Below are 24,589 nucleotides of genomic sequence, written 5' to 3'. Positions count from 1 at the left end.
CTGTAAACCTTGAACTTAAGCCCTTAAATATATACAATGATCATTTGTTGTACTGCATATTTTCAAGGAGACTAAATTAAATACAAAATTAAAAGTTGATTATGACTTTATTCATGTAGCATAAATCCAAAGAAAAAAAAATCCTTCACAAATAACAAAGATTAGGAAACAAAAGGTTTCAGAAGTTTGTAAGATTTTACAAGCATTTCAAAAATAAAATTTTTTACTAAAATCACTAAGAATCTAAATATATTCAGGAAGACATCTAGCTGGTTGGAAAATACAATACAAACCAAACTTCAATGAATTAAATGTAAGCTGAAAATGCTTAGTGGGATGAACCTAAAAGTACAATCATGTTTTCCTCAGATCTATTGTAACATATAATTTTCGTATCATAGGAAATAAAAAGCAGAAATTCTAATTTTCAGAAAATACATTAATAAATTAGTTAATATTCCTAGCAAATACTTATTTGCCCACCCCTAGTTTTTCTTCCCAATTAACATCCTTAGTTCTTCAATCCCACTGTTTCTTCCTCAGACTGGGATCTGTACTTCAGATCCCTTCTTAAGGAATGATACAGAGCCAATTTCAGAATATAAGTTTTACACTAAGTGTTATTCAACTGCCTTAACACTTTGAACATTGAGATACAATTTATATAAAATAAAATGCATACATCCTGTTTATTTCAATGAGTTTTGATAATTGTATAAATCTATGTAACTGATACTCAAAACAAGATATAAAACATATCCCCAATCCAGAAATTTCCTGTACCCTTTTCCAGCCAACAGACCTTCACTTGGAGGCAGCCACCTTCTGATTTCTATTTCAATAGATCAGTTTTGCCTGTTCTTAGACTTCATACAATACGCATTAAGTATTTTTGTCTATCTTCTTTCTCTCAACATAATTTTAAGCACATTTGAATTAATTTTTACCAATAAAAAATTAGTTACAAAAAGAGGAGGCCTCTATACAAAATAAGGATTTTTTTTTTTCCATTCACAAAGAGAATCTACTGACATATCTTGCCTTGCCAAGTCGAAACTCAAATAGCTTGTTTTGGTATAATTATTCCAGAAAGATAATCCAGACAATCTCTCAATATAATTTCTAAGATTCGTTCACATTGTATCTTTCAGTAGTTTCTTCATTTTTATGGTTATTACTTCATTGTGTGAATATACTTCAATTTCATTATCTATTTGCCTAATGATGAATATCTGGGTTGTTTCTAAGTTTTATTATGAATAAAGCTGCTATGAACATTTTTATACAAATCTTTTGGTGGATATATGTTTTCATTTCTTTTGGGTCAATATCTGGGAATGGGATTGCTAGGTCATAGGACAGATGACCCATACTGCTTAAAGAGTTCTCTAGTATGACCATTTTATATTCACACCAGTAAGATATGAGACTTCGAGTTGCTCCACATTCTAACATTTGGTACTGCCAGCAATTTTAATCATACCTATTCCAACCTCTCATTTCAGCTCATGCAGCTCTGCATTCCCTTGTTTTATATGCTAAACTTTCACTTGAAGTAAAGGTTGTTTTGTGGAAAAAAAAAAAAGAGAACAACTGCTCTGACATAATGATTATAGAAAACCTGATCAAATGTTATCTTTAATTTCCTATTTATATATGGAATACACATATTTTCATAGAACAAATTTGATATATACAAAGAAAAGCAAATAAGCTTAACCTTAAGTGGCAATTCTAATTAAGCAGTAATGGCTAATAGGAATTCTAGATTCAGAAAGATTCTGGTGGTGTGTCTGGAATAAACAGGAAATCGAGTGACGACTTATGCCACATCTGACACAGGAGCAAGAGTAGAGACTGGTAATACATACACCACATACTTGTCAGGCCTGTTTATGTGGCTACTATAATTTGGTCTACCACCTTTCTGTATTCAACACAAAGACAGTCTGTTAGTGAATAATACCAGTAGGTTTCTCAGTGAAAATGTAAACAGTGGATAGATATATTGCTTCAATGTATTTCTTGTTTTGTTTCTAATTCGTCTTACACATCTTGACCAAACACCACTAATTCTTAGCTGCTTTTCTGTCTTAAAGATGAAGAAAACCCTTAATAGAGACATAAAAGTGTCTTCTCAAATTAATTTTGACTCCCTTTTTCTTTTGTTTCTGACTAGATACTCTTTAGACTAATTTTTCATTTAAAAAATATATTCCTCATAATTGGTTTCTTTCTTCTCTGTTAGCTATGTGAGTTCTACCACCATATCCATCCACTTTCTGATATATCTTTAAGTGTGCAACTTAGTGATTTTTATCACATGTACAACTAGCACCACTATAAAATTCTAGAACATTTTCATCATCCTAAAAAGAAACTCTGTTATCTATTAGCAGTTACTCCCATTCTCTCTTCTCTCAGCCCCAGCAACTACTAGCCTTTGTATTTCTACAGACTTGCCTATTCTGGACTTTTTGTATAAATTTATGTGGTCTTTTGGAACTGACTTCATAACATAATGCTTTCAAGGCTCATACATGTTGTAGCATGTATCAGAACTTCATCCCTTTTAATGGCTGAATAATGTATCATCATATAGCTAGATTACACATTGTTTATCCATTCTTCAGTTGATAGGTATTTGGGTTGTTTCAACCTTTTGGGTATTATTTATAATACTGCTAAGGAATAATATGTACAAGTGTTTGTGTGAACATATGTTTTCAATTCTCTTTAGTAAGTAACTAGGAATGAAACTGCTGAGTCATACAGTAATTCCCAGTAAAACTTTTTGAGAAATTGCTCAACTGTTTTCCAAGGTAGCTAAGATTATACTATTTTACATTCCCACCAGTGTTAAGGATGAGACACCTGATTTTTTCATCTATGAAGTATGTTTATCAGACCTTTAATACATATTTTAAGCATTTCTTTAGATACCTATGAGATCTGTATTGAAATTTTTTAAAAAAAATCCTTATTGTACCATTTTATTATTTCAATTTCTAACATTCAATAACCATAACTGAAATAACTATCTCAATAACTTACTTTCACTCAAACACTAAATTTTATCTGCAAAAAAAACTTTTTTTTTTAAGCTATACTACTATACATTCCCAGATCATAAAATATGGCTGGGTTCAAACACAGAGATTAAAATATCATATAAGCATAAATAATACCTATCATTTATTTTGTACTTTCTATTCTAGTATAGAAAATCAAGAGCTAAATAAGCAGAGGAAATAAAGAAATGAAATTTCTTTAAAATGAAATTTTAAATTATCTAAAGATTACAATTTAAACCTTCGAAAGCAAGGGGTTGAAATTCTAGAAAATGCAAACTAATCTAGAGTGACTGCCTGAGAAAGAGAATGGAAGGAAGAATGGATTACAATGGGGCATCGGGCAACTTTTGGGGGTGAAAGAAATGTTTGTTTTCTTAATTGTGGTGTCATTCCATAGATGTAGACATAAATCAAAATGAACCAAATTGTACACTTTAAGTATGGGCATTTTGTTGTATTTTATTTATACCTCAATAAAGTCAGAAACATATTAAATAAAAACAAATAAAACTCAAGTGTGTCTTTGGGTTAGCTTCAGTATTTCCCAAACTACATCCCATTCAATTAAAGTGCAAGAATTTCTTAAAACAAGCATCCTATAGCCAAATAATCTCAAGAAAAATTTAGAACAGATAGGCTTATACATTAAACAGGTTGCTACCTCAATTACCTAGGATGCTAGTATGCACTATGATTTTCCCAAGGAAGTATTTAGTATACAGTTTTTCCCAAACCTGTTTGACCTTAGAAGCAGTTATTTCACTGAATTTTGAATATCAGGGAAGAAATCTCAATGGAGTTAATACATAATGGGAAAACATTAAAAACAAAACAGAACAAAATCTTCAAATATATTAAACACAGCAATTAAAAACTCAAATGCCTTCACAGGCAAGGCAATACACAAACAAAAAGAACACAAAGAGGGTCAAGAATAAAAAAACAGATACTTATTTGTACTGAAAATAAGTCTAGTTGCTTTCCATTAAAAAAAAAATACATCTAGATCTTCTAGTTTGCTACCTTTGTATTAAGAGATAATTATATCCAACTCCTTTTAGTGCTACTTTCTAAGCCATTTGGAAAGTGAGTACTAGAACAGCAGCTTATGAGAGAAAAAATTACAATCAGAGCTGCAGCAATCTAGGTAGGCTTCAGTATAGGTTAAAAAAAAAGTTGTAGCTCACTAAATGAACCATGTGGGCAAAAAAGAAAAGCCTTAGAAAATACAGCAATTCTTTTCAAGTTTTATTTCTATAAGTAAAATCAGTCCTTGTAATTCAAATTTTGAACTATAAAAAGCTGTAAGGACCTCTAAGACTGGCATCACTTATTTGAATTTTTATGCTAAGATTAAGATCTGTAAAAATAAAATTTTAAGTCTCAAGTATAACAAGCATTTCTCTTTGAGTCTGAGAACAGATTTTATTAATTGTAATGGCAATATTATTAAGTGATAAAAATAACCACACAAGATTAGTACAACTGAATCCACATAACAGACTTATAAGTACTATTATTATCCCCTTTGTCAATGAGGAAGTGAAGCACAAAAAGGTCAAGTTAACTTACTCAAGAACACAAATGTAGTACATGAATTACATCCTAGAAAACATCACATTCTTTTGCCTCTACATGTAAAAAAAGACTTTGTAAAGTAATAATCTTGACTCAAATAAGCTATCTTTTAACTTCCTACTAAAACTTATCTTCCTCAAGAAGTACCTTGTTGAATAAACTAAACACTAAGTCTTAGTAAATACAACTTTTATCCCAAATTGTTTCAATAAGATTTGGGTTTAAGGTTGAAAAACAAGAGAGTCCTATTCTCAAGATACTTTTGAGAAATACTTGGATAATCTATAAATAACACAGTAACTCCAAATATATCGAATTTATAATACTGTTTACCATCTTGGTGGTTCAAGGTATACTAGCATGTTAAATGTTTTGAGAAGACCTGAAAATACAGAAACCACTTTAACTTTTTAAAACATTTGCTTAATGAGTCTATAATTAACAAGGATATTATAAAAAATACTTCATAAAGTTTCATTCTTTTCATTATAAAGAACAATTTAAAACTGGTTTTCTGACAATTAAATATATTACTTAATATTCCTAAGAGACTTTTACCTAATAAACTCTTACCTGTTTATTTTCTCCAAATTCTTCTACACAGGTCCAGGCTGAAGAGATTGTGTTCCCTGTCTGTAAGCAGTGAAGACAGAAAATAATTGAGTCTTTAGATTGATGTTATCCCTATCTTGGAAGTGCATGGAATCCTTGGTAACTTTAGTTAAAAACCTTTTGATCAGTAAATAAAAAAAACAAATTTAGAGAAAAAGAAGTAAGGGGCAAATAGTTATTTCTGGAGTTCTATAAAGATGAACAAAGAGAAGAGTATTTTGATATTTGAATGAAAATTATGAGTAATACATTATCAGAAAAAAATTTATCTTTCTAAACAAATTATCATTTATCTTTCTAAATATTACTACCCTGCTAAGATAAAGAAGAGACTTTAAAAACAAATGAGATCACCCAATTTCTGATAAGCAGAAAGCCAAAGAATCTAAGTAAATTTGGGAAATAGAAACGTTGTATAAGGTATAGTTATTTTACATATGAAACACCATTTCCTTGCTGTCTTAAAAAAGATAGATGGCCAAAATAATACTAAACTTAAATCTTTCTTCCCAACAGCTAAATTTTATCTACTTGAAGTCTAATTTAGTCATATATAGTACAACTGTGGGCATCCATCTATTTTAGTGGTTATCTCTTCATATGCCTTAAAGCTTTCTGTTATGGATGTATATCCAAATCTATGCTAAGAAATTGTGTATAAAAGTATAAACAAATGAAAAATTTCTGATAACCTATAGAAAACTAGATATAAAAATAACCACCTAAAGATTATAATTCAGTATAAAAATAGTCACAATATCTTGTTTTTACATGATGAACTAGGTAACACTAATCAACCCTCTTGGTAAGAACTAGAAAATGTAAGAAATTATTAAAAACAAAAACATTTGTTTGAAATCACTGAGAACCAAGACAGTGACGAATTATGGGGCTGTGATCTCAGACAAGAAGAAAACCCAAAGGTATGTGCACCTCTTTGGGAGGTGCATTTACCCTGGAAGGCTTGGCCAATTCCCAAAAGCTCCCTCTTGGGAATTAACAGAAGATGCCAAGAGACAAATGAAGCTAGGAGGACGAAAACTAGAACTAAAGAGCTACTAACAAGGAATGACTGGAATTGAGTAAAAATGGACCAGAAACAGACAAACTTTAACAGAGACTAAATTTAACTTCAATTCCTGCCTAGATTAAAGCAATCTGGGTTTGTCAGTCCTTTGGCCACCTTTCTGAAGCCAAAATAAATCTTCTATGAATAAATATAACATCGTGCTAGCCTTCAAATTGTCTCCACAATTTTCATACACAGTATCTGGTATTGAATAAAAAATAACCAGTCATACAAGGAGGTAAAATTACTATCACCTAAAACCAACAGAAACAGCAGACAACAGTAACAGATCCACAGGGTATTTAGATCATTAAATTTCAGAACTGAGTATTGAAATAACAATGCCTAATACACTCAAGAAAATAAAAGACTAAAATTTTTGGAAGGAAGTAGAAATCATAAAAGAGACTCAAATTTAATTCTAGAACTGAGAAATGAATCTAAATGAATGGTTCTTAGGATAAACCTTTTAAATTTTTTACAGATAAAAAAATTACAAACCAGAAGACAGGTAAGAAAATATAGACTGACATACAAAAGGATGGACAATACAGAAGAAATATAATCAATACACAGGTTACAGTAAAAAGGCTTAACATATGTGTAGCTGGATTACCATAAAGAAATAAGAGAGAAAATGAACAAATGCAGTATTTGGAAACACAATAACTTAGAACTTACTAATACATTAATCTAGACTTCAGAAGTGGTGAAAGTACCAAGCAAGATGAAAACTAAGAAGACTATACAAAAGTCAAATCCATAATAGTAAAACTTCTGAAAATCATAGATAAAAAGAAAATAGTAAAAGTAGCTGGGTACAGGGAATGATGGCACAATGTATGTTCAAAGGAGTAACAAGCTGATCAACAACAGATTTCCCAAGAGAAACAACAGAAGCTAAAGGACAGTGGAATCATAACTACTGCAAAGGGCTGAAGTAAAATAACTGCTGGCCTAGCAAAAATACCCTTTCAAATGGCAGGTGAACTAAGAATACATTCAGACAAACAAAAATAGAGATAATTTGTCAGGAGCATATCCACACAAAAGAAAATATGAATCAGTATTCTTTAGGTAGAATAAATAAACAATTCTAGTAGAAGCTTAGAGATGGAAGAAACAGAGGGCAAAGGAAATGATAAATGTGTAAATCAATATCAATGTATATTAAGCCTAAAAACGATTATAACTAGATGTTTTTATTATATTGGGCATTGTGGGGTTTTAAATGTATAAGGTTTAAATATATATATAAGTACCAATGACACTACATAAATTGTAAAAGAAATGAAAGAAGTCAAAGTGTACTAAGTTCCTTGCATTGTCTAGGATGTGATAAAATACTAATTAATATTAGACTTCAGTTAAGTTAGGAATGCATGTTGGCATTTATAGAGTAAGGACTAAGAGATTAAAGACTGTATAACTAATACAGCTAAAGAAAAGAAAGTCAAAATAAACACTGTATAAAAAGAAGGCGAGAAATGAAAAAATAAAACAAGCAGAGAAAACAGAATGCAAATGGCAAAATGAGAGACTTAATCCCAAGCCTATCGGCAAGGACATTAAATGTATATTTAGAAATTAATACTGAAGATTCAAGAAGAAATCAAAACATAAAAAATTTTTAAACAAATGATAATAAAAATAAAACATATCAAAATGTATGGAACACAAGGCCAGGCATGATGGATCACACCTGTAATCCCAGCACTTTGGCAGGCCAAGGCGGGCACATCACCTGAGGTCAGGAGTTCGAGACCAGCCTGGCCAACATGGTGAAACCCCATCTCTACTAAAAATACAAAAATCAGCCGGGTGTGGTGTGCGCACCTGTAATCCCAGCTACTCGGGAGGCTGAGGCAAGAGAATTGCTTGAATCCAGGAGGCGGAGGTTACAGTGAGCCAAGATCACGCCACTGCACTCCAGCCTGGGCGACAGAATGAGACTCAGCGTCAAAAAAAAAAAAGAAAATAAAGAGAAAAACCAAATGTATGGAATGCAGCTCTAACCATACTTAGGAGAGATATTTGTAACCTTAATAAAAGAGGGGCTAAAAACTCTAAGATGGCCTCTTAAATAATATTCCACATATTCAAAATCTTATATAAATTCTTACAGAGAACAGTGAAATTTAAAACATTTCCCAACTATTTTTATGAGGAAAAGAATGAGTCAATCTCACTAATGAACACAGATGTAAAAATCCTAAAAAATAAAACAAATGAATTTTAGCAATATATAAAAAGTATAATGTATAATGTACCATGACCAAATTGAGTTTACTTCGGAAATAAGATTCATGTAACATTCAAATATCAATCAATGCAACTTATTGCATTAAAAGAATAAAAGACAAAAATGATGTAATTAACTAGATGCAAAAAAGTATTTGACAAAATTCATGACCCATTCATGATAAAAACTCATACAAAGCAGGAATAAAAGAGAGTATCTTAAGTGATAAAGGACTTCTATAATAAAAGCTATAACACACATCATATCTTAGTGGAGAAATACTGAAAGTTTACAAGGATAGTTTTTATCATAATTTGTATTCAATGTTGAAAAAGTAGTTCTAGCCAGTGCAGTAAGGCAAGAGAAAAAAAAAATATGTATATAAAGGATGGAAAGGAAGAAAAAGATCTTTACATTTAGTTGATAAAAGTGTATGCAGAAAAATTACTGTAGAGTCAAACTATTTGACACAAATAAGTAGTTTTACCCAATATATTAAAAAATAAATCGTTTTCACATAAAGCAGGAACAATTAGAAACTGAAATTAATATAAGTTATTTTTTATGATGACATTATGAAAAACACTAGGTATAAGTCTGGAGAAAGATGTAGAAGATATTTAAACAGTAAACTACTGAGAGAGCAAAGTTTTTAAAAGCCTAGGTAAATGAAGAGAGGTATCATGTTCATGGATCAGAAGACCCAATACTATAAAAATGTTATTGTTCCCAAACTGATCTACAGATTCAATTCCGTTCCAATCAAAATCCCATTAGGATTTTGGTCTTGGATATAAAGTTACAAACTGATTCTAAAATTCATATGGAAACTCAAGGGCTGAGAAAAGTCAAGATAATTGTGAAGAAGAAAAAATAAGTGAGAAAATATTATTTACACAATATAAAGTTACAGAATTAAGACAATATGGTATTGGTGCAAAAACAAACAGATCAATGGAATAGAATGTTAATATCCAGAATGAGTCACATATGTGTGTGCGTATTAGAAGGCAGTGTATATACACATACTTGATTTACATTAAGGTGGCACTGCAGAGTCATGGGAAAATGGCAAGTCTTCAAAAAATGGTGTTGGTTAAGTGAATATTCATATGAGCGGGGCGGACTCTGATACTTCGCATTGTCACTAAATTTAGATGATATGAAGTTTCTAAAAGATAATAAAGAAAATATTTCATGACCCTGTGGTGAGTAAAGGTTTTCTAAGCAGGATGCAAATGGCACTAGTAAGATTGATCAATTGAATCATATTAAAATTAAGAATTTCTATGTTTCAAAACATACCTGAATAAACAGGTAAGTCATAGAGTAGAACAAGATATTTTAAAAATATATTCAATAAAGGACTTCTATATTAAGTAATAAAAAACAGACAAACCAATAAAATGAAGGAGCAAGACTTGAACAAGAAAGATACTTCACCAATACAATAGTGTAATGCCCTATAATCCTCCTAAGATGATCAATATCGTAAGTTATCATCATATAAAAATTACAATCTCAGTAAGAAATATACACTAATCAGAATATCCAAAATGTAAAAGACTGATATCTAAGTGTTGGCAAGAATGTGAAATAACTGGAACTCCCATTTACTGCTAGTAAAGTGTAAATCAGTATACTTACTTTGGAAAATTATTTGGCCCTATTTACTACAGTTTAAAAAACATGACCCACCACTTTCACTCCTATATATTCAACAGGAATGTGTGCAAATGAGCACCAAAAACACTATGTTCAAGAATCTTTAGAGTGTCATTATTCAAACAGCCCCAAACTGATAGTTCTTTATATTTTCATCAACAAAGACAGCAAGTTATATACAACACTCCGATGAAACAGAGGTATCAATGACAGCAAATGAACAGTACTGCTACCTGAAACAGTATGAATCAATCCACAAACATAATGTTAAAAGAAGCCAGACAAGATGACATAAAATGTTATATAAGTTTCAAAAATACATAGAATAAGTCAGAGGAGTGGCCTCCTTTGAGCAGGAAGGAAAGTAATGTCTGGAGAAAATACAAAAGAGTATTTTGGAGTGTTGATATTTTATGTCTTTACCTCGGTGGTGAGTTATACCGACATAGTCCCTCATGGTAATTTACTGAATTTACACTCATTATTTGTGCACTTTTCTGTTTGTATGTAATGTTATAGCTTAAGGAGTTTAAAAAAAAAGAGGGGGGGAGGGGATAAAAACCTGCCAGTGATATATATAAAGGAGAAGTTGATAATGTATAATTATGATAAAATATAAAATCACTTTATAGTTACTACCAAAATAGAGCATATGTGATTCAGACTAATTTAAAAACTATAATGATTTTCAATACAGATGCTATATAGAAATATTATTAAATACAGAACAATTCTTTTCTTCATAATGGCCTTCACTATCTACCACCTGGAGTTTTAGAATTAGCTTTGTTAATCTTTGGTTTGAATGAAATCAAATTTAACAGGAAAAATGCTGGGATTTAAATTACCAATGTATAAGAATTAAATTTCTGTCGGCATATAGAAGAGATGGTGATCATTCTCACAACAAAAGCAAAAACTTAGCAGAGTCTCAATTTCCTGTCAAATGCAAGGTTGCTACTTACTGGTACTTTCACCAAATTTAATTTACCATCTTATTTGTGTCATTCCTTTTTAAAAAGCAACAACTGTTAATGAATATATTCTGAGAAATTATTTCAAAAGTGATTATTTAGTAGGCAAGACAGTAAGAAAGAGACTAGGGGAAAGAAAAGGCATGTCAAAAAGTGGAGAATAAGAATAGGATAAATTAAACTTCAGAGACCAGAGTCAGGATCTTTACCACCTCTCTGTAAAATGGGAATCATTAAATGTTTTATATTTAGTTTTCTATAAGTTATGCAGGTATAAGGGCCAAAATAAGGGAAAACTAAGTAAAAATCTAAGTAGGCTCCTAATTTTCATTATTTTCAAGAAAACATAACGTTGTAGATAGATGACTTGTTCTACAAAGATGTGATGAAGTTTAAAATGTCACTGAAAACTAATTACAAAAGCATATTCTATATCTTTGAAGAAGATTTTACTGGTCTTTAGTTTGACAGAAAATTCCGTATAAATTTTAAAGTAAATGATATGAAAGATAAAAATTATTTTCAGACTCTCAGATATGTCATACTATTTCTTCTTTTGAAGACAGAAAATAACTGAGTGCACAGGATTCCGGTGTATTCCAAATAAGCCTGCTATATGAGCACCTGGAATTTTCAAGCTTTTTTCCTATCTTTAGGAAACTAAACTGAAAGGAACACCACCATCTTCTCAGTCTACACCTGTGTAGAAGAATATAAAAGTATAATGCTAGTAATAAACTAAGATTAGAAATAACATACAATAAGCGACTGATATTTCCTATTTGTGAAGCCTTGATCAAACATTTTAGATTATGCTAGATATAACTGTGGACTATATAATGAATTTTAAAAGAAATTTAAAAATTGCACATAAATCATTATATTCTATATTATATTTGGTTGATATAAACACAAAGGTTTTCTCAGAGGGTTTAAAAATAACAATTACAACCTTAATCTCCTATTCCACTATACAAATTTATATACATATATATAATATACACATATCCAATATAAAATCATCCATAGGCCCTTGTCTATATTTCAGGGGTTTCTACTATTTTGAAACCTCCAACATTAGCATGTTAAAAATTATATACTGATAATTTTTACTTTGGTGACATATACACAGATATTTCAGCCCATTAACCACCATTCATAATTTAACCATGCCTGTGTTTATACCTGTCAACTTCCTATCTCATATATTTCTTTCCCAATCCTTTCTTCTTTCTGCTCAAAGCACAGCCGAAATGTATCTTTCCTTGGAATCTTTATCTTTTAACTTTATAGCATGTAGATTGCTTTAAATTATTTGGAAAGCACCATATGCTGAGTACTAAAGGAGACAGTACTCACCCATATAATGCAGGGAATAACAACAAATCATACAGTCCACTGGGTTTATACACACTGATGGATGAAAAATTTTGAGTAAATAAAAAATATAAAAATTATTGAGTAATATCATAAAGAAAAAGTCATTTTGGGTTACTATGTCCAATAAAAGCTTAATATAAAAGTATATAAGGATAAGCAGAATATTCTAAGCACAGTGCACAGCAATGGGAAAGGCCTAGACCTACCAATGAGCATGGCAAATTCAGATGATCACAGCAGGAAATGTATGGCTATGGTTAGGTTAAGTGGGGCCAAACAGTACAGCATTCTGAACAGGAGAATGTGGAGTTCAGAGTATTTGATTATACTACAATAGCAAGCCATGATAGGTTCCTGACTAAGGAAGTAACAATGAAAAAGCATAAACCTATTTGGACTGATAAATTATATGGCTAAACTATGTATTGGGATGTTTTGAATATAATCAGAGTAAAATGAGTACCAAGTAACAGGGGACCAGGAAATAGATACAAACAAACTTTGCCTGTTTGACGTTCTGTCTAGAATCTGGATGGGGGAAAGACAAATATCATCTGCCACCTTGACACATGCCATTCATTGGCTGGCAATACTGATCCTAGGGTAAATTTAAAAATCATGAAGCTACCTTGTAAACAAGATATGTTTACAAGATTTTTCTAACTCAGAATAACTCAGAATTCAACCAGATGTCTCAGGTCAACATTACAATGGAGTGGGTTCTGGTACATGGGCCTGTAGGTTTCCTAAAGCCAAAATAGTCTCTGGAAAAAAGGTAAGGCAGGACCGAAAGCCCATCTCATTGTATTTTAACTTACAGAAACATAATTTGCCAATAATATTTCACAAGTCCACTGTCTGTTATCAAATGTTTAATATTAGACAAAAACCAGTTTTTCATTGGAATCATGTGAATTTACAAAGGATGGCAGTTAAGAGCACAGCCTCTTATGCTAACTAGGATCTTGGGCAAATTATTTAACATACTGAAGCCTGTTTGTTAAAAAAAAAAAAAAAAGTAAAGAAGTGTCAATATTAAAATCCTATCTACAACAGGCCAGGCGTGCTCATTCATGCCTGTAATCCTAGCACTTTGGGAGGAAGAGGCAGGCGGATCACTTGAGGTCAGGAATTAGTGACCAGCCTGGCCAACACAGGGAAACCCCGTCTCTACTAAAAATATGAAAATTAGCCAGGCATCGTAGTACATGCCTGTAATCCCAGCTACTCGGGAGGCTGAGGCAGGAGAATCACTTGAACCCGGGAGGCGGATGTTGCAATGAGCCAAGATCGCACCACTGCACTCCAGCCTGGGTGACACAGCGAAACTCCATCACACACACACACACACAGACACACACACACACACACAGAGACACACACACACACACATATCCTATCTACCACAAAAAACTGTGAGACTAAGACATCATATAAAGGCATTTAGCACAAAATCTAACACGTAGTAACTGTTCAAAGAATCTTAACTATTATTATTTCTAATATTTATATTACATATGATTGGAAACTGGTATCTTGGATTCGTTCTCTGAATAATTATTCTTCACTATTTACATGGTACTTAATATATATAAAAGGGAATGTTCTGGGCCCTTTATAATTGTAACTCATTTAATACATGTAATTACCCTATGAGATACTGTTATCATCATTCCTATTTTACAAATGATGAAACTGAAGGACAGAGAAGTTAAGTAACTTTCCCAAGTAAGTAATGAAGCTAGAATGTGAACCCAGGAAATCTGGCTCGAAATGCCATACTCTTTTTTCCTATGTTGCCTATATGCTGTGCCATAGTACTTAATTTCCTTTTCCTGAAATTCTTTCTAAAGTGCAATGTACCATTTCCAGACCCCAATACCAGTTTAGGTCAGGTCATCCAATTGTATGTTCTCATAACAACCCGTACTACTTCAGAGCATTCATCAGAACTCTAACTGAATATTGGTCTCAATAGAATGTAAGGTCTATGAAAGCAGCAACTGTGTCTAATTCACTACAGTGATCCTCATAACTTTACACAAAACAGCCTTAGGTAAGTATTTGTTGAAGGAACACATTTTAACAAGGTTTAACAATCAGCCATCTGCCAGTTAATAAACTAAACATGAGAAGCCTAAAGGAATGAATAGTAAGCAAAAGGGATATTCTTACGAGAATAAAAATTCCCAAATCAAACTTTCTTAATCAGTTTGCAAAAAGTAAATTAAAAAGTAAATTTCTCAGAGGGCTTGAAAATGGCAAGGCCATTATATTCCAAGTGGTATCAGGGAACATAATTCTGAGTTACAATAGTAAAGACTCTTTCCTTCCCCCATATATTTCATGGATTTAAAATAAATGTTAAAAAATTATTTGTTTGTTGTTTTGTACTGAGAGAATTTTTAGCAGCTGAAAGGCTTAGATAGTTCTGACTTATATTAAGCCATAATCCACCTCCTTAAAACTTTGCTCTTTTAGACTTAATTCCACTGCCTAGAGCTCCAAAGATAAAGACTGAAGTCTTTTTTCCACGTGCGAGCACTTCAAACATTTGAAAACTGCAATCACATTTCCTCTGTGAGTATTGGTATTTACACACTAAACAGCTCCAAATATTTCAGTTGTTCACTGTCCTATTACATATTATGGCGTTTCCAAGCTCACCCTAGTTGTCAAGGTTGAATTAAATTGTGGTGCCCATAAGCAACCAAAACATTCCAAATATAGTCTGAGTAGAATAAAATTATTTAGTCTTGATACTATGTAACTTTCCTATTTTACCTTGAGTTATATTAATTTGAGACTCTCTAGAGTAGAAAGACTCTTATTCCAATTTTGACAAAATAACACAAGTTCTCACCCTTGGCTGGCTTTCATTTTTTCCCAATAATGAAATACAGAAACAGAGAAATATATACAGTATAGATGTGTATGCCTTACATAATTAAAAAAATGAAAACATGTATTCACCACCCAGGTTTAGAAATAGGAAATTACCAGTACCTCAGAAGTCCCTTTGAGTCCTTTCCAATTTCTCCCTCCAAGTAGTAACTTTTAAATGTTAGTAATTCCCTGGCATTTTTAAGGTTTTACCTCATAATCGTCTATCCCTAAACAACCTATTGTTTGGTTTTGCTTGGCTTTATTTTCCTAATCATAATTTCCAATTGTCTCAATTTCTCCAATTTAAAATCTGAATCCTTTTGTATTTTACATATTTTTAAGGAGCCACCTCAAATCTTTTGTGGAATGAGGCAGGAATGAAAGTGAACAACCTACCCTTACCAGTAAAAACCATGAAGAAAAAACAGAGGGCAGACTAATGTAATACTTAGGTAAGTGCACTGCATCAGTATGAAACAATGTCATCTCTGCAGGGTAAGAAATTGAGTGGAGGAGAAATTGAACATCTTTCCAACTTTTCCTAAGCTGGGTTTTGTATTGAATTTGTGTAAATTTCTAGAATCAATATACTATATATTTAAAGAGCATTCTAGGATAAACAAGTAAGCTAACTGTATTCAGATTATTTCCTTTCCATTTTTCATGCCTCCTATCTAAATATTTGGAAGTTGATTATACAAGTTTTTGTCATAGAAAACTCATTATAAATAATTTCAGAATTAAAAAACTAAAATTAAAAATCATTACAGAAAAATTCTGATTAAATCTAAAGGCAATGAAATAATTCTCCAATATATCAATTCAAATAAGAGCATCTGATATCATCAAGCTGCTTTCCAAGGCCTCAGAGGATTGATGAAAACCCTGTCCATCCTTCTCCTAAGCCACATTAGCTAATGTAGCAACACCCTGCCTGGAGCATAAATCACAATAAAAAAATACATAAATAAGAAAATAAAATGTAAAGATATAAAAAAATCAATAAAAGTGAGTTTTAGAACACTAGTATATTAGTGAGAAATAGAAGAGTCACACATACATATATGTATTTCAATACAATAACTTAAAAATCTTAAGTCTATCTACTAAGTAAAATAGGGAAAATATTAAGAAATAAAGAGAAAATCATTACTATCTCATTTGTAAATCCCTCTCCGAAACTAAGTGAGTGCCTTCACAGTGAAAGCAATCATATTTTTGCTTAGTACTGCCTCTTTCCCTTTAATTCTTAAGTGAAAAGAAATAATCTTTCAATGTTCTGGTATAATCACTATTTCTATACTTGATACACACACCTAAGTTCACACCAAGGAATCCCTTAAGGGATTCTTATTCTCTCAAGGAAACACATGTACACACATATATACAAGTGAAATGCCTTTAAATTAACAAGCATTTCACTGCTTGAATTATTTATAGTGCAGAACAGAATCTTAACCTCTTTTCCAAAGATTGATAATGGCTCACCTGGAACCTTGTAAATTCTGTGCCCCAAATTATCCAATACTTTCATAAATTTGTAACTACAGATTTGGTCACCCTTGGACCAAAAATTAACTGGGCAGCAGCAGGAAAAAAAAAGCCGTCCACATACACGGCACATATGCTGCAAATTTTGTGGGTATTCATTTACCCCATAATCTGGCCAGTAAACAAGCAGACTGGAACTATGTATTGCTGAAACAAAGTTAACAAGGAAAAAATTAAGTAAATGGGCTTCGGTCTTACAAAAATCCACATACAAAACAGGATTAAAGAAAAGTACAAAGAAAAAAAGTAACTCTAATAAAAAACAACCTTAGACTACATAATGGAAGGACAATCAAATTGCACAAAAGAAAAAGTAAAGCATAGGTCAACAAAGATTTATCTACTCTATAAAAAGGTGGAGTTTTATATCATGGTTTACATTTTTATTTAAATAAGTGCCAATCCCTTGAATTTGTGTACAGAAATCAAGGTATACTGTTTAAACACACAAGAATAGTAACAAAGTACACAAACCAAATTATCAGGCAATACAACTGTTTAAGAGGTTGATGTTTTCTGATAATTGTACTCTTAAATACTTTTTAATCCAAAGTTATAAACATAATTATAGTAGAGCTGATAATACTATTAGTGTAGTACAAAGATTATATTTACTGAATCAAAGCAATGTATAGGCAAACTAAATTTATTTAGTTACCCAAATTATTTTCTTAAAATATGAACTATTGTGTACATAAAATTTCATATGCAGGCCATTCTTATATCTCAAATGTTACTTGCTATATATGAGACAAATAAGGACCTGCATATCATTAATACATCTCTAACCAAATACTACCACTTAAGGAGCATGAAAATCCAAGGAGTTATTAATATTCTGGTGATTTAAAGTTTCTAATTATTTGGGGATACTAAGGTTTTTAATTATTGTCCTTCTGTTTTGAAGCTTCACTGGAAAGTGAACCATTCTTGGAGGTAAGGTACTACCAGGTCTTGGAAAGAGGAAGAAATGCTCTGGGATTGATGATATATCAGATATTAACTAGTAAGGGCAGATACTATGTTTGATTTTACCTAAAAGGCCTGGAAGAAACACTGAATTTTAAAGTAGTTAAAAGCATAAAATAAATTCGCCATAGTGAAACCATCATTCTACATCTTCTATCTCCTTATTCATGAGTCCATTCACTTAATTACACTGCTACAGCATAAAAAATTATTGTCTACTAAATATTAAACAGGAAGCAGAGATAAGGGCATGATAGGCTGAAGAAGACTAAGTAGAGCATTTCACAGAGATTTTTCTGATTCTAAAAAAAAAAGAAAGGTAAGACAAAGAGGAGCTACAAATCAATGTAACATTAAATTTCCTTTTAAAGCCACATTAAAAATACGTATTTAGGGACATCATGTGGCAAAATTATGAACTGCTACCTTAAAAATATGTATTTAGGGACATCATGTGGCAAAATTATGAACTGCTACTAACATTAAATTGTGTGTATATTTAACATATACACACAATTGCTAATGGCATCTGATATAAAGGGAAATTTTTAAAACCATTTTTTAAAATATGAATTAAATAAGATTAGACATTAGATTAATACAGCAGTAGCTGCTATTAAAACTAGTTTATTAGAAGGAGTATTTTAGGACTGTATTAACCAAAGACATTAAGAAGTTATAGGGTAAAGAATCAAGCATGATCAAATAGACTTATGAAGTAAATAAAATAATAAGGATCACCTTCATCAGTTAATAAACCTATGGGACAGATACTCCCCACATGGCATGTTTTGATACACATCATTATTTTCCTAGATCCTCTGTTACAAAAAGAAAATTTAGTTTCCAAACTTTTAAGTAGTTGACTTATTTTATAAAAACCTTGGTTTTGGCTATAGTAATTGATTAGCAAATTCAGAGAAGAAAATAACTGAAAAACAATTAGTTGTCATCATGCAAATAAAAGTTGACTGACTGAATCTTTTATTTATTTATTTTTTTGTCCAGCTGTTCTACTGTGAAGTAGGGGGGCATAAGCTTTGAATTCTATAAAGGAAGGGATATTAAACTGATGGATTATTTCTTGCAAAAGCAGCTGTTGGTTTTAAACTACTTGTACTCAAATATGTATCTCTGCAGACATAAAATATTTTAAAGTATTATTTTTGGTTCTACATAGGATTTTGACCATATTTTAAATGAAACCATAATCTTTTTAGAAAAAAGATTCCTTAAAACTTACTAAATAAAATCCTGATATTTTAGATCTGAGGACATTGAAGTCCAATGACTAAACAATTCATTTGCCATTCTAAGGTCACACAGTTTGTCGATGGCTGAGAAAGGATTCTCAATTCTTATACTTTTATTCTAGTAATCATTCTATTAAGCTGCTTCTCTCACTGTACTAACTCCATAATATATATTGTGCATTAATACAAGTGTTAGTAAGATGAGAATTATAAGTAATGCTAAATGTTCATTTAAATGGTCTTTCAGAAAAAAAAAGTAAATTTCAAGAGTAATACAAATACATTTTCATGAGGACTAAGCCCTCTCAGAGGGTCAAAGACACATAGTTGAGTTAATGGAATTTTGGTCACCACTTGGTCATATGAAAACAAATGTGTAAAATGTCGATCCTGATGCCTATTTCTCATTTAAGTAGGTGAATTTTAAAAGAAATTTTGCAAATTACCTTTGTTCTTTAAAATATGAGTTTGAATAGTATCATCCAAGTTAGAGCTGTAGTTAAAACTCGAAAAAAAATTCTGAAAAGTATTATTTTTCTTCTATTTATAATTTATAACTCCATTATAATTTCATAGAATAATTATTTCATATTTGGCTTAAATGCCTCCTAGAATTATTTCTTAAGTTAAAAAAACCTGGAGAAAGTTTCTCTTTATTTCAAAGCAATGGTTTGGAATATTTTTATCTGAAATTATTTTTTACTTTTGCATTTCTGCCCATCAATCTGGAAATAATAATAGCTCATAAGAAAAAAAGCACCAAATATTTTTCAGATTAAAACTTCTCACAATAGTATACTTTCACAAAAGTGTAACTTTCAACAAATTTACAAGTGATAACAGAAATAAAAGCTTCATTTGAATAAAAGGATAAGCTAACAGCGACTATCATGCTTAGAATATATATCTACTAAATACTATTCAATTACTAGAAAAAAATGCAAGATTCTACTGATGTATGCCATTTCAAAGTCAAATATAAGAAGCAATATACAAGTCCATTACAAAATGAATACTGAAATAAGTAAGTACAAAAGATATTGTAAGAATGAATATTCACACACAAAATGGTCCACACAAATCAAGATGGAGTCATCTGGGAAAAAAATACTTGCTCAGAGGAAAAGCAGATATATCCAACATAGTTGCACTAAGAAAAAAATGCAAAGTTTTAAGAAACAGGACTAATGAAATTTTAATTAACTAATGTTTACATCTTTTCAACTCCTTTAATTCTTCCTAAGTCTCACTGAAATCATGAAAGCAAACAATATACAGAACTACCTGCCATTAAACCACCACCATGCTATTTTTCTAAGAGGAGTTTGCTCATGTTGTGCCCCTCTCTGACACAAACTCTGCAAAGGGTTTACAACTGAGGTCAGGGAAGCATACCTTTTTCCTCTTCTACTCCCAAAATAACCTATGCAAAGAATTTCTGTATCTGCCTTCATCACCAGACTGTGACTCCTTAAACAAAAAAACAATGTTTTATTTATCTTTAGCTCCAGAATGCTTAGGAAAGCACACTTAGCATGTAAGAGGCTTTCAAAAAAGACCTGTTTAAAAAAAAAAAACAAAAACAAAAACACAACCTTAATCATTTTTGTCCAGAACAACAGTACACAAATCTGATGAAATTAAATCAGTGGCACAAGTTAGTTTGTGACAGGTTCTTCATCCCTGTTTTAAAAAGTTTCCAATAGCCATACAAGTAAGAAAAAAATACCACTTGTATCAGTATTACACAAACACAGAAGAGATGCCCTGCTTAAAATTATTTGCTAATAAATTATATAACAAGGTGAATTATCAATTCAGATAAGACTACCTTCCTCTTTCCACTAAGTATTCTCCAGGACTTTCTTCTTCAAAACTCTAACTTTCCAGGACGTTCCTTGATCTCCTTGATTTTGTTTATTCCACTTCTACAATACAAAGAATCCTCCAAAGAAAAGCAGTGGCAATACTGAAAGACCCAGATTCAAAACAGAGTTGACTTTTAGAAAGAGAAGTACTATTCGCCTTGATAGTTTGCTTTATTACTAAACAGATAACGAGACTGTGAAGATAGAAAAAACTTACTTAAAAATAAGTGATACTGAATGACCCAAGATATCTCCATATAGCAAATATTTAATATAGAACCTATCTATCTTAACCTTCCAGTCTATATTTGGTTTAGATCATTCTTGCACTGCTATAAAGGAATACCTGAGACTGGGTAATTTATACAGAAAAGAGGTTTAATTGGCTCACAGTTCTGTAAGCTTTACAAGCATGGTGCCAGAATCTGCTAGGCTACTGGGAAGGCCTCAAGGAACTTTTATTCATGGCTGAGGGCGAAGCAGAGGCAGGCACATCCCATGGCAAGAGCAGGAGCAAGAGAGCGAAAGCAAGAAGGTGCTACACACTTTTAAACAACCAGATGTGGTGAGGAATCATTCACCATTGCGAAGACAGCACCAAGGGAATGGTGCTAAACCATTCATGAGAAATCCACCGCCATGATCCAATCACCTCCCACCAGACCCCAACTCCAACACTGGGGATTACATTTCAACATGAGATTTGGCAGGGACAAATGTCCAAACTATATCAGGATTCTACCCATTAAACTCACTGACTATCCTACAGATTACAGATCCCTAAAAATAACCCAGTAAATACATAATTTCCTTTTTTTTTTTTTTTTTTTTGAGACATAGTCTGGCTCTGTTGCCCAGGCCTGAGTGCAGTGGCTTGATGTCGGCTCACTGCAAGCTCCGCCCCGCGGGTTCACGCCATTCTCCTGTCTCAGCCTCCAGAGTAGCTGGGACTACAGGCGCCCGCCACCACGCCTGGCTAATTTTTCTGTATTTTTAGTAGAGACGGGGCTTCACCGTGTTCGCCAGGATGGTCTCGATCTCCTGACCTCAAGTGATCCGCCCGCCTTAGCCTCCCAAAGTGCTGGGATTACAGGCATGAGCCACCGCGCCCAGCCCATAATTTCTTATCCTGCTGGTTAGTTAATGAGTTTCCAGTGAGATAAGAGAGGTCATTCCTTGCCATTACGAAGATGAAGATAGTCTCTAATTTTGAAGTAAGTGAAAAAGGATAAGGAAGGTTCTATTTTGGCATTAACCCCAACTTCCAGCTTTTCTTTTATTAAGGGTATTTCGCTTAAAATAGAGCTTGCTTTAGATAGGACCAAAAAAAGCACCTAAATATTTTAAAAATTGATTTTAAGGACCTGTAAACCAAGAACTTTTGAGATGCTAGTAAGATCACTAAATGCTCACCAGAAGTAAACTCCATGACTTCTAGTACTCATGTAGGTGCCTGTTATCCCTGAAAAGACATACTTTTTTTTTCATAACAGCAATGATTGCCATTTAAGCAAAGCCTAATTTTTTTTCTTTTATTTTTCAAACTTGGGAAATAGAAATGGTAACACCAAAACTGTGTGGATATTAAAAGTACACTCTTAAAGAGATCTAAAATATTAATTTAAAAAATGACTTTATATCACATATGATAGTAAAAGATCATCAAGGTTAAGATTGGATAGTAATTCCCAAAATAGCATCAAACTGAAAGGGTTAAAATAAGGATACTGAGGCAAATTCTTTAAAAAAATTACTATCCCCAAAGAAAATATCTTAAAAACAGTAGTTAAATGGATTCTCTAGAAAATTTGACTTCTCAAATTCTTTAATAGAGCCAAAAGATGACTTAATAGGTAAGGAACTTCGTTTGAGAAACTCTAGGAACTAATAACAACCTCTCAAGACTTCAAAACAATTCAATCCTTGGGCTACATAAGTATTTACTAGGATGTCAAGAACACACCACTACCACCCATTGATCTCAACTCTGAGCTATTTGATGAAACCCTATTACCTTTAACTAAAAGAAGGTGTAACTAGAAAGGCATCAACCTTTTAAAACCCAGAGGCTCCAACATTAACAGAAGGGAAAAAGTGATCCAGAACACTGCTATGGCAACACTCAGATCTACTCTTAACCTGCCATATGGCAACATAGAACCTCCTCACTGTCTACAGCTCCTGGCCCTACTTTAATGACCTCTGAAGGGCTGACATTTGTTTTCTGATCAAAGTTTCCTAGACCCCTGATCTCTGGCTCTTCTGCTTCCCCGAATTCTCTTTCTCCTTCTCAGCTGCCTAAATATATTTTCCTGCCTCTAACTCAACAATCTTCACTTACATAGGTACTCAAGCACCATAAGGATTTCTGTGTTACTGTCCATAGACAAGACCTCAGGCTTTGCGTACTCCACCGAAATAGGACCTAGGGTTTTGTTTAATCTTTTTGTTTATATGTGAATTTTGCTTACATTATATTAACTGTTCTGAGCCTGAATACAGATTGAGGAAATAATAAAATACAAATTGTTCAACTTTTTATTAAAATCAGCATTGATACAAGGTTGATAAAATCTGGAATAGATGACTAAAGCAATCTGCATGTGCCCACTAAGGATTTCATTTATTGATGTTACCTTGATCACTAATTAACCATAATTAAGTTGAAAATATTGTACCTGATTAGGTGTTTTCTTAGGGAACTATCGGTTTGTTTAACTATGTTATATAGTTATATATAACTATGGTAATAAGGGAGTTAAAAGCTCTGCTTCCATATAGAATCTGAATCTTCTTTATGAAATGGGCAAACAATGTCTACATATAATTTTGCCATAAATTAAACTAATATGGCTATGTTGTAAGAATTTTAGAAGTTTATGTGTAAGGGAATGAGGGGGGATAGAAATTTTAAAAATCTTTCAGTATTAGCATGGTAGATCAGACACAAGTATCCTTGGGAGAAACTTGCTCAGCAACTAATTATGTCCCACTCGAAAATAATATTTAGACCCATTTTTCTCTAAGAAACTTAATTTGAATTATTTGCTGTCTACCTAACAATTTTATCTTTAACTTAGATGGTCTTTATTGAAAGTAAAATTGAAGGCTTCTATTTTGTGCATCAATAGAAATAAGAACTAAGAATTTATTAGCTTCAATGATGCTAAATCCCCAAATATCTCCAAACTAATAATTGAAGACACTGCTTAAATGTGTCTTCAAGCAGAACCTTACCTTTAGTCCCACAAGTTTTGCTGATATCTCCAAATCAGAATCTCTTAAAAATATTTGTAATATACTTTGGGAGGCCGAGGAGGGTGGGTCGCCTGAGGTCAGTAGTTCAAGACCAGCCCGGCCAACATGGTGAAACCCCATCTCTACTTAAAATACAAAAATTAGCTGGGCGCGGTGGTGGGCGCCTTGTAATCCCAGCTACTCAGGAGGCTGAGGCAGGAGAATTGCTTG

At 32.3% G+C, this 24,589-nt stretch overlaps 1 protein-coding gene across 12 annotated transcripts in view; it reads right to left on the bottom strand.

Moving 5' to 3' along the window:
- Positions 1 to 24,589, bottom strand: part of RBM46 (RNA binding motif protein 46) — a 46,153-nt gene that overhangs the window by 3,134 nt on the left and 18,430 nt on the right. For 6 of the 12 annotated variants that reach the window (XM_063809939.1, XM_009448449.5, XM_009448450.5 and 3 more), the window contains exon 5: positions 5,226 to 5,285. The exons of the other annotated variants lie outside the window; for them this stretch is intronic. In XM_063809939.1, coding sequence (XP_063666009.1) covers positions 5,230 to 5,285 — 56 coding nt within the window. In that variant the 3' untranslated portion in view covers positions 5,226 to 5,229. The remainder of the gene's footprint in view (positions 1 to 5,225; positions 5,286 to 24,589) is intronic. 12 annotated transcript variants of the gene reach the window in all.

The sequence above is a fragment of the Pan troglodytes genome, chromosome 3, assembly GCF_028858775.2.
Source record: "Pan troglodytes isolate AG18354 chromosome 3, NHGRI_mPanTro3-v2.0_pri, whole genome shotgun sequence".
NCBI classification, from domain to species: domain Eukaryota; kingdom Metazoa; phylum Chordata; class Mammalia; order Primates; family Hominidae; genus Pan; species Pan troglodytes.
The sequence above is the reverse complement of the archived record's forward strand: the minus strand, read 5'-3'. Positions and strand labels throughout refer to the sequence as shown.